This window comes from Vicia villosa, linkage group LG1 (genome assembly GCF_029867415.1).
Source record: "Vicia villosa cultivar HV-30 ecotype Madison, WI linkage group LG1, Vvil1.0, whole genome shotgun sequence".
NCBI lineage: Eukaryota > Viridiplantae > Streptophyta > Magnoliopsida > Fabales > Fabaceae > Vicia > Vicia villosa.
The window spans coordinates 12563610-12575178 of NC_081180.1; the positions used below are offsets into that span (position 1 = coordinate 12563610).

An 11569-nucleotide genomic window follows, 5' to 3' on the forward strand; every position below is an offset into this window, starting at 1 on the left:
TGACGTTCCATGTTTTTTTTTCTTAAAAAAATATCCAATCTATTTCGTCGGTTTTTTATAAAATCGAGGGGTAAACTATTTTAGTGTACATGCTTCAAATCCTAATAGCTTCATATTATGTTTTTAATTCATTAAAAGTGGCGCTTTCCTGAATATTTTATTTTTAATCTAAAAATACGCCACTTTTCACCTCGGTTTTGTTTTTTAACCGAGGTGAATTTGTTTCTCTGATTTATATAGTTTTAACTTGTAGATTTCAATTTCACTTTGCTAAGCAACACAAACGGAACCCCGACGAAGATCCCTTAACAACCGAGCCCTAAACAATAAGAGTCATAAACACATATCATCTTCAATATGAAGATGATATGTGTTTAGGGCTCTCGTTTCTTATTCAAATATTCAAATCATTTTCTTTCACTTCTTCTTCAAAGATCTTGTACGTTAAACATCACTTCTCATATTCTTTTTGTTGTTGTTGAAATCCGAAACCCTAAATGTTTTATTTTGTTGTTGTTTAAACATATTTATGTTATAGGTTTATTTATCTTCTTGTTGTAGTTGTAGTTGTTGTTGTTTAAATATATGTTGTTATACATTTTTTGATCTTACATGTGATCAGAAAGTATGTGGTCGACAACACGTTGTAGGCTTGAACAATCAAGGGAGGAGGGGTGTACCTGCATACACTCCGATGCTTAAGTTAGTTCATGTGAAGAGTTAAATGGGTAAGGATTTTAGAATTGAATACCTAACCCTCCTGCGGAGGAGGGTATTTATAATGAGCCCCATCGCTTGGCCAATAGTCTCTGTTATGGGCTGAGAATCCAGGCCCATAATGGATGCCTTCCAGGATTCCCACGTGAATGTGAAGATGAGCAGCGCGTGCTCATCTTCCTGGGTCAACCGCTCCAGCAATCCCCGAGAAGTGGACGAACTAGACCGTTGCGAAGGGCAAGGCGGTCTTACCAGTCACGCAAGATTTGTGGATTAGGTTGATGACATGTCCTCGGGAGAGCAGCACGTGGGGAAGTGCTCTCCACTAACCCCAATGGATTGGGCCAGCGCTTTGGGCCGTCCTCGACATAGAGTTGGATTGGGCTGTGCTCGACAATGAGCCAGCCACAGGCCCAGTCCAGAACAAGTTTTATCTTGTTGTTGATGTTGTTGTTGAGACCCTAAAGGTTTTATATTGTTGTTGTTGAGACATGTTATTCGTGTTATTGTTGTTGTTGTTGTTGTTTAGTTGTTCTACTATCCAAAGTTATGAAAATATATATATGTTGTAGTTTAGTTGTTGTTATCTAGTTTGAGTTTTAAATTGATATTGATATTGATTTTATGTTTTTTGTGATTCTTTGTGCAACTCTCATCTTGTTTCGTCGAGTTGAGTTTATTATATCTAATGTCGATTGTTTGTTTCACTAATCCCTCTTTGAACATATATCCTATTAAATTGATTTTGGAAATAATCAAATGAAATGTTGTATTTGAAACATATCTTACACTGATTAATTTGTTCTAACATTATGCAACTCATCATTCATCTCATGTTCTTTTATAGTTAAAATCTCTCAAATATATTTCTAGTTTCCGTTTAACTTTTTTTCCACACTGGTTCATTTTTTAAAGAATATATTTTATGCTTTTAAGAATAAATTAGTTGAAAAGAAAGTGTTGAATAAAGAATTTGAGATATTGAAGATATTTTAACCATTAAAGAACGTGAGAAGAATGATGAGTTGTAAAATGCTTGAACAACATTAATCAGTGTAAATTGGTATTCAAATATAACACAATTGTTCATATTTTCTAACTAACTTTGAGACGTTATATGTTCAGTTAGGGTTTTGTGAAATAAGCAATCTACATTAGATTTAATAAACTCGATCGTATTTTACCCGTCGATTTTATGTCAAAACCGAGGTGAAAAAGTATTACACCCTTCGGTTGAAAGTTAAAACCAAGAGAAAAGGTGTTTTTGTCATTTTAGAATTGTAACAAGGATCTTCCTGAGGACCAAATCCATGACTTTTACACATTACCCGTCGGTTGTTTTAAAATTGAAATAAGACTCCAAAACTTTTTATGACGTCCTTCGTTACCTCATATGAGAAACCGAAGTAAAACCTCTTTTTAAACTGAAATAAAAAACATTTTTCGTTGTAGTCAAGGGTGGATCTATGTTATGGAGTTTGGGGGCTCTTGCCCCCCACAAGAATGATAATCATTGTTACTAACTTATATAAAAATATATCATTTAAATTTTATTTCAATTTTAAAATAAAAGAAGTTTTCCACTCATTTCAGTTACAACCCTCACAATCTATTACATATTTTTTTGAACCACATTTTTCTATAGTATTATTATTTTCATTAAAACAAAAAATTCCTTATTATTATAAGTATGTTATTTCTACAAATGAATTTGATTATTTATTCTATATTATTTTTATAAATATAGTTGAGAAATTTCAGAGAGGTGTTAAATTTTTTTAATATGCTATAATTTTAATAATATTTTGTTATGAGCTTGTTTTAAATAAAAAATATTATTAGCACAATAGTTTAGATTATTAAAAAATAAAATATTGAATTTTGATTTTGTGAATTTTTTTATTTACTTCATAAACAAGAATAAAATATCATGCTATCATTCTAAAATTAAAAATAAATTTTATCTAATTAAATCATTTTTTTATTAATCAATTGTTTATGATACTGTATTGTGCTACAGTGATCAAATGTTTAAAGTGGTAAATTCTTTTTGAAAATGCGTGTCTTTAACTTACCAGAAATTGAAATAATTGATTTTTTTTAAATATTATCTTTTTATTTGATACCTTTAAAGAATTATTGTCGCAACACTCGTTAGCATGACCCAACTAAAAAAACATTCTTATATATATATTTAAGAAAACAATTTTTTATAGCTGATGTGCAGAAGGCTTGCAACACCCTAATATATTAAAGAAAAAGAAAGATGCTACAAAGGAGGGGGACATGGTGCCAAAACCCTCAAGAGATCTCTTGAGAATCTCTAAGCTTAACGAAATCAAACATATTACAATAAAGATTTGTCGAAAGCTGAGGCGGAGGTTCATTTCACCACGTGAAAATAGACTGATGTTTGCAAGGGTATCCGCACAGGAGTTTCCTTTCCGAACTATATGAGAAACTATGAAATTCATGTTTCTAATTTGAAATATGCAGTTTCTAATTTCTTATTGGCTTGAAGTCTTGGAAGAAAAGGCCCTCTCTACGAATTTTGGTAGGTTTTTAGCCATAAATTTTTTCAACTTCAACTGCAAGCAACTTCAATAGCAGTAATAGCACCTATTAATTCTACAAATAAGGCATCGCAAATTCCAATATTAACTGCAAAGCAACCTACTCAGTCGCTAGAATTGTTCCTGATCAGCCCCCCACGAGAGGAAAGACCAGGGGAATCTAGAGAGACTCCATCAATACTGCAAGTACTTAGAATTCGAAATTCTTTAATAGAAGAAGAGATTACCTTGTTAGTCAAGTTACCTGAAAGAGAAATTTTGGATGAGGCCAAAGAAATTGCAGCCAATACCACAATCTTATACTGAGGATAACAACTTTCATTACATGTGTTCCATATCTCAGTTGAAATGAGAGGAATATGATATGATAATATGTTTTGCAGCCACTTCCAAATGTTTTGGAAAAAAAATACATTAGAAGAATGGATGATGAGTCAATTATTACTGACAAGAACAAAAGGAGCACATAGATGGAAGGAAAATATCTTTATCTAAAAAATTTTCATCAGTTGGTAGATTGTCTTGAGAGAGCCTCCAAGAGAGAAGAGATTTGAAGGGAGGAATCTCTTTGCACCAAATAAGCATAGTCCACATTTAAGCAAACAATGTATCAACATAAAATCAAGAAAACAATCTCATATATAAATTTAAAAAAACAATGTACCACTATAAAACGAAAACTAAACCAAAACTAACTTGGTGAATTTTTGACATAAGGGATGACAAAATAGGTCGTGGTCCGCCGGATCAGCCCGCATACCTGCTAAAAAATGATAGGTTGGGTTTGAATTTCGAGTCCATCGCCCTCTAAAGTCTGGCTTGTTAAAGTCTACCGTCTGCTAAAACTTGTTGTCCGCCAAAGTCTGTCCCGCCTATTCGTTCAATCCATCCCGCCTTAAGCCCGTCCTAAAATGAAATACTAATTTTTACATCGTATAACATAAACACATATTATTGAAGACCAAAACTTAGTCAAAATCACAATTTTTTTAAAATGTTGTATTTCAAAAATGATTTTTATGAAAATCTATTTGAAATAGCTTCAAAGTTAAGTGATTTTTTGAAATTTTGATATCCAATTCTTTTCTTATAAATAAATGAAATACCTAAAATCACATTTTAAGAATAACTATTCAAACAAAATTTTCATTTGAAGCTTTTATAAAAAATTTCTTTGTAAATTTTTTTTTCATAAAATAATGTAACATTATAAAAATAATCTTTTAAAAAAGTCAAAACAAATGGACCGAGTCTTTTGATGCCTGCATTGGTCTTTTGTTTTCTTTGTACTGGTGCTTTATTTTTTTTAGTGTTGGTGAGTTTGTTTGATTGTTATTTTTGTTTATTTGTTGATGTTGCCTGGTACCTCTTATGCCGTTACTTTGAACTTTGATACGTTCTTTATAAATATAATTATTTGCTTTTAGAAAAATATGTGTCTACATTGTGTATTGTGTGTAACTGTATGGATGTGTGTTTGGCCTAATTAACTTCTTTTTTTCTTTTAAAAAAATGTCTATTTTATTTTAAAAAATGTTCAAGAAATTCATATTTAAAAAATAACTGGTTTTAAACTAAAAAATAACTCATTTCAAAAAGGGATTTAAAAAATAAATGACTCTAAATCAAATTTTATAAATAATTTATTTAAAATTAAATTCATAAAAACGACCAACTATATGACCATAATTAAATTTTTAAATAGTTTTAAATTTGAATTTTAGTAAGAAGTGATTTCGGTTTTAAATACTAATCTTAATAAATTAGAGAATATCTTATCTCACCCTAAAAATTTCTCACACACCACGCGTCGCCCTACAAAACAAAAAAAGTAACTATCAAAAAGCTTGCCTACAGAAGTACCAAAGATGTGCTCCGCCCGATTATTCCGAAAGAAATGGATTTGCGCTTTGAAGTGATGAGGTCGCAAAGAGGCCGCGGGGCTCCTATTGACTAAAGGTTGATTCTTCGATTTCTTTTAGAATGAAAGTAGCTATGAAGCCCCTACTACTTATACTAACTTTGTTTGATTAAAAAGGCGAACCCCAAGTAATAGGTGGGGTGCTTGTGGTAAGCTGCCTTGGATATGAGTTTGAGGAATTCCTAAAGGCAAAGTCCGATTTTTGACAAAGATCTTTCTATCAATAGATAGGATTTAGTGTGTGATGCCAAATTTGTCCTTCTACTTTCGAGGGTGTATTTCTGGAAGTAACTTTTTTTGATTTTACGTTGATTTGTTCCGTAGATACATCTATGGAACCTTTTTTTTTAACAGAATTATTTGAGAGTTTTTCCAAATGTTTCCCAATTTAAAATAGTTTTGTAGATTCATCTCCGAAAAAACCTAAATTTTGAAAGAAAAAAATGTGCTTCCGAAAATATATCTACGAAAACAGAGGGCATAAATGTAATTGCGCCGGATACCCAAGAGTATTATGGGGTGGGTTGAAATATTCTCATAAATTATATATAATTGAATGTGATTAAATTAAAAGAAAAAACTAACAACATATAACTTTATTTGTTAATTATCAAGTATATTATAAGCCATCAATTATATCTGTATTTATTTTAAATAAACTTACTTTTTATATATATTTATTTTATAAAATATAACTTTTTTTAATAAAATATATTTTAAAATGAATAATATCGCGGATTCATGCATCTCATATCTAAAAATTATATATATATATATATATATATATATATATATATATATATATATATATATATATATATATATATATATATATATATATATATATATATATATATATATATATATGAGAAAATGGGTGATGCACTGACAGTGTAAAAAAGTTTTACACTGTCAATCAATCGCCACCATGAATCAGGACAAGTCAGACTGTAATTTTAAAAAATCTTATATGACATGGCAAAACAATTTGTTTCTATTGGATGATAGTGTAAAACTTTTTTACACTGTCAGTGCACTACCTTTAACCTCTATATTTATATATATATATATATATATATATATATATATATATATATATATATATATATATATATATATATATATATATATGTCATTTTTATGTGAGAATATGAAAATAAATTTAAATTATTAAATTTTAAAGGTGGAGATTATGTGTCATGTATACGTGTATAATGTATATAAAGCTTCCCATAAATTTCTCTATGCTTATAATACGAGGAAATATTGATTTGGTGTGGAACATGGACAATATTAAATTGTTAGGCAAGCCAAATCTCAGTGCTTAAGTGACTTCCAGGAAAGTACTCAACTTTTTGTCTTTTCCATATCCTATTGACCACAAAAATGAAAAAAGTCATATAAGAAATTAATATTGATGACGATGACCATAAAACATGCCAATAGTCAAAATTCCATGTCTGCTTCAATTTAGAAACAGGAAACTTCCTATGATGTTGTCAATGAAATAACCATAGTTTTATATTATTTTTTATTATAGCATATTCTTCCCACCTCTTCTCATATCCATGCACCTTCCTCCCTCTTTCCATGATGACAAATTTAGCTTCTCCATTCTTCCAAGTTCCATCTTCTCACTTATATAACCATCTCTTCATCCACCCTCTTAAACCATTACAAGTTTTCTCATCTTCATTAGCTTAATAAAAACTTGATAATCTTAACTCTTAAGTTTAGGTTTAAGTGTTTAACCATGGTTCTTTCTCAAATTGACTATTTTTTTGCAGATGAGACATCAACTTCTCCCTTGTTTGGTTTCATAGACCTTTTCCTAGGTTTAACATATTTCAAAAGAATCCACAAGTTTTTCTCAACTTTATGGTTTTATCTTTTTTGCCAACTTCAATATGATAGCCCCTCAGAGGTAAGAGTGGAGAAGAAAATTTCAGAATCTAATGAGTCAAATGCTAGAAGAGAAAGTGGTGAGAGTGAGATGATTATAGAAAGAGATGAAGTGAAGATGATAATGGAAAGAATGGGATTTTCTTGCAGCACAGAAAGTGAGGAGCTTGATGAAAAGTATGGTTCCAAGGAGCTTTGTGAAGTGTTTGAGGAGAATGAGCCAAGCTTGGTGGAAGTGAAGCAAGCTTTTGATGTTTTTGATGAGAATAAAGATGGCTTTATTGATGCAATGGAGTTGCAAAGAGTTCTTGCTATTTTGGGATTGAAGGAAGGGTTAGAGTTTGAGAACTGTGAAAAGATGATCCAGAGATTTGATGAGAATCATGATGGGAGAATTGATTTCATTGAGTTTGTAAATATTATGAGAAACCAGTTCTGTTGATTTGTTTGTTCCTTTGTTTAAGGATGTTCATTAATATAATATTATATAATGAGTTTACAGGAATAATATAAAATTTAAGAAAATATTAGTAATCATAGCAATATTCCTCTTGAAGAGAATTAGGTGTGTCTATAACTCTGATGTAGGATACTAACACAAATATGCAAAGTTGCAAAGTGCAAATTGAAATAAATTATTTCATAAGAGCATGATGGTTAAATAAGAGATTTTGTCCTGTTACCCTTATTTTTTTTACCTGGCATTCCAAACTTTACACTTTTATCAAAATATCTCTAATAAAGAAAAATATAATTTTTGACTTTTTTTAAAAAAATTTGCGATGTACCGGAGTTTTGGAGGGCTAAATTGGAATTTTAATAAAATCGTTGTATTCTAAAAAAATTAATGAGTTTTTATCAGATTTTCTCAAAAAAAATCAATTTTTTAAGAAAGTCTTGAAGATTTACTGTATTTTAAAAAAAAAAAAATTGGTTTAACCCAATTGTTTTGGTTAAATTTTCCAAATTTTTGTAAAAAACATGATAATATATTAGAACTTTTGGAAAAATCCGATGTTAGACATTTTTTTTTAAAAAAAAACTGAGAATCAACCTGCTATACCGATGTTCTAAAAAAAATCCAAGAAATGACACAGTATACTGAATATTCTAAAAAAATCCGAACAAGTAATATGGTTTATCAAATATATTAAAAATCCGGTTTCACATATTTTTTTCAAATTTTATAAAAAACCGATAAACATAATGGAATTTATTTTTTATTTTTGAACTAAGTTCTTAACTCTATTAACATAACAATAATTCAATAAAAACATATATTTACAAGTCTTAACATTCAAAAGATTGGACAATATTAATAGAAAACAAATTATGTTGACTTCCTAACTTCTTCTTGTCAATGTTTTATACGCCCCGCGTATGTTGTTTTCCATGCTCTTGTACCTTCACTACAATTATGTCTCCCTCGATCAGTGACAGTCGGGTTTCAAAAGAATGTGTGAAAAGTTGATAACGACCATTGTAGTTAAGGGCTCCTGCGAAGTGGTGAGGGTTCATCCAATAGATGAGGTATCTGCAAAAATATTTGTACTCTAACGCTCAACTTAATATGAGATTGAGGTGAAATTTTTCAAGTGTGAGTGAAAGTGTGCATGGGTGTAATTTAGAGCTCTGCTTACATAGACGAGACAATTATAAATGTCTCTGATTCACACGACATGACATGCAGAGAGTCATTGGATGTAGATCAACGAACTTGATGGAAGGAGGGTTGTGCCCTTTTGCAGCGTCCAGAGTTGTGGGTTTACTTGTGTGTAAGTTATTAGTGTGCCCTTACTAGATTGGGTATATGGATTGAGTCGGTCTTTATGGATCATTGGTCAGTCATGAACAGTTACCCCCAAATCTTTATTATTAGCTTTAAAGTGAGGATTATTGATGAATAAAATAGTGACGTTGACAACATCACATTTTTTATTCATCATTTTTCCCTTTTAAGGGTCTTCACCTTATCTCCATTAGAGGTATCCAAATACTTATTCAAGGCATCCCTTTCATCATATAATCTCTTCACTTTTCTACATTATTCCCATTTTCCTTTATCTACAAGCACCCCTGTTGGAACATCACAGAGACTTTCACATGAAGTAAGGTTGAGGGGCACACAAAAATTTACTTATCCTAGCTAGAAATTCTTGAAGGAATCCTCATAAACTTCAAAAACCTTAAGACATTTCTTCAGAGATATCAACCCTTATGGGTGGTTGGGGTTAACATACTTCCTTAACACATGTAATTGGTGGAAGAACAAGACCGACATGGGCAAGCTATTATTGTACTTAAACTAGTAGTGGAAAGATTTCATATAGGCCAAATTATGGGATGCAATTGATAGGGGAGTTTTTTAAATGATTTAAAATTTAAAATTCAAAATTGTTGAAAGGAAGAGTAACCCACATTCGGGAGAACAAATAATAATATATAGACAAACCACACATATCAAAATTTCCGCATATAGGTATGTCACCTTTGAGGAACTCAACATACCAGTGTGATGGCGGTCTCACCTCCTGGTACACTAGTTCCGGTCTATCCTCATCCGTGTAGAAATACTTAATTTCCAAGATCTCGTTGTCTATAAAAAATAATAATCTTTAGCATTAGTGAGAAATTCTAGAGTCGATCGATAGTGATGCCTTCTCCACCATGTCTTATTTACTCTTCAAAGACAAAAAATAGTTAAACCTGCTAAAATTTTGGCTTAAGGTTGTTGGGATGAACCTGTGTAAAAGCTCAAGGTATTTGTGTAAGGTTGTTGGGATGATCTTGTACAAAAGTTCAAATTGTTGGTGTAAGATTGTTGGGTTGATCATGTGCAAAAAGTCAAGTTGTATAAGGTTGTTGGGTTGATGATGTGCAAAATCTCAAGTTAGTTTTAGTGAAAACCTTAAGAGAAAATTCTTGGGACCCGAGTAGGTCGCGTGATTTAAGGTCGAACTAGGATAATATCTAGTGTGGTATTTCTTAGCCTATATCTTCATATTCTCATATTTTTTTCTTTTCTCGTATTATTTATCTTTTCCAATGTTTGCTTCCTGGAGATATCTGACTTGCTCTTATTTTTATTTATATCTTTCAATCTTACCACTACCCTGTGAGATGTTTGGAGTTGTTTGAGATCATGTAATGGCGGAGGAAATGAGAAGTGAGGTAGAGAAATATGATTTTCAAATGAATGAATTGGACGAGTTTCTTGAATTGATGGTAGAGTAATCATCCTTGAAGCTTGAGGATCTTGTTGTTGACTATGTTCTTCACTTACGGGAGAATGAAATGTTGAAGCATTGTCTGGAAGAATCTGAACAGTTTATCGAAGATCGTTAGTTGTGCTTCGATTGTCTACTTCTTTCGAATCAGCCATCAGAGGTGTAATAGAAAAACGATTAGAAAATAATTACAGTTGCTCAAAGTCGTAATAGAAAACGATTGTGGTGATGCAATTGAGAAAATTTAAAAGAATCGGAAAAGAAATCCACAAGAATCAAAACACGACTCCCAAAATGGCGCAACTATTCTATACTGAAATAAAGAATTTATGAAAGATTAATGACAACTACCATGGTTAAGGCTTCCAATACGGTGGAGACTATTCTCCAACGATTAGAAGAGGTGTCTACAAAAAGTAGCACTTTGATGCTATAAGTCAGCAAGATTGAGGGTGAAACTTTTACAAATGTGAGTGAAAATATACTTGTGACTCGGATTTAAACTTTTATAGATAAGACAGGTTATAATTGTCTTTGGCATGTCCGGCATGACATGCAGACAGCCTTTAGTGATCAATGGTCTTACGAAAGGAAGACGGTGCTTCTATGTGGCGCTCAAAAATACATACCTACTGTTAGATATTTGGTATGATAATCCTGGATATCTTCAAGAATCGTGTTTGTTCACTTTCCGAACAAAGTATTTCGACCCTATTCTTTGTCTGGGTTCACGAAATCTTTGCGGGGATAATTCTTGAAGAACGATATGTTTCTGACAATGGAGAACAGATCAGAATGTAGAGAGGAAGTGTGTAATTTCGTAAACCAAATTGAGACCAAAAGACTCCTTATATAGGAGACCAATAATAGAGACGAAAGGACACACCTTTTCGGAAACAGTTATGTCTGTTGGAACGGGTGCAACTATTCAAACCGAATTGTTATGTTCGTTGGGAAAGGGGACCCCAGCCAGGGGCGCTGCCCCTTGGACCCCGGCAGGGCGCTGGCCCGCACCCCGCCAGGGGCTCCGCCCCTTGGACCCCGACGGGGCGCTGCCCCGCACCCCGCCAGGGGCTACGCCCCTTGGAACCCCGTTTCTATTACTCATATTCAATTACACGTTTGGCTCGACGAGCGTGCACTCCGCACTACCCTAACTCGTTTCAAACTTAACGCATAATTGCATTGGCCTATAGTAAATCACATTACTACCAAAATGCATTGATGAT

The 11569-nt window shown here is 32.1% G+C and overlaps 1 protein-coding gene across 1 annotated transcript; it reads left to right on the forward strand.

Moving 5' to 3' along the window:
- Positions 1–6821: 6821 nt before the first annotated feature.
- LOC131601164 (probable calcium-binding protein CML46) lies at positions 6822–7801 on the forward strand. Its single transcript, XM_058872927.1, has one exon. It carries the CDS (start codon positions 6965–6967, stop codon positions 7553–7555), a length of 591 nt encoding a protein of 196 aa, XP_058728910.1. The 5' UTR covers positions 6822–6964; the 3' UTR covers positions 7556–7801.
- Positions 7802–11569: the final 3768 nt, after the last annotated feature.

Bases quoted from the DNA above. Each gene is read 5' to 3' on its own strand.
- LOC131601164 (XM_058872927.1), top strand. From the start codon at position 6,965: ATGGTTCTTTCTCAAATTGACTATTTTTTTGCAGATGAGACATCAACT.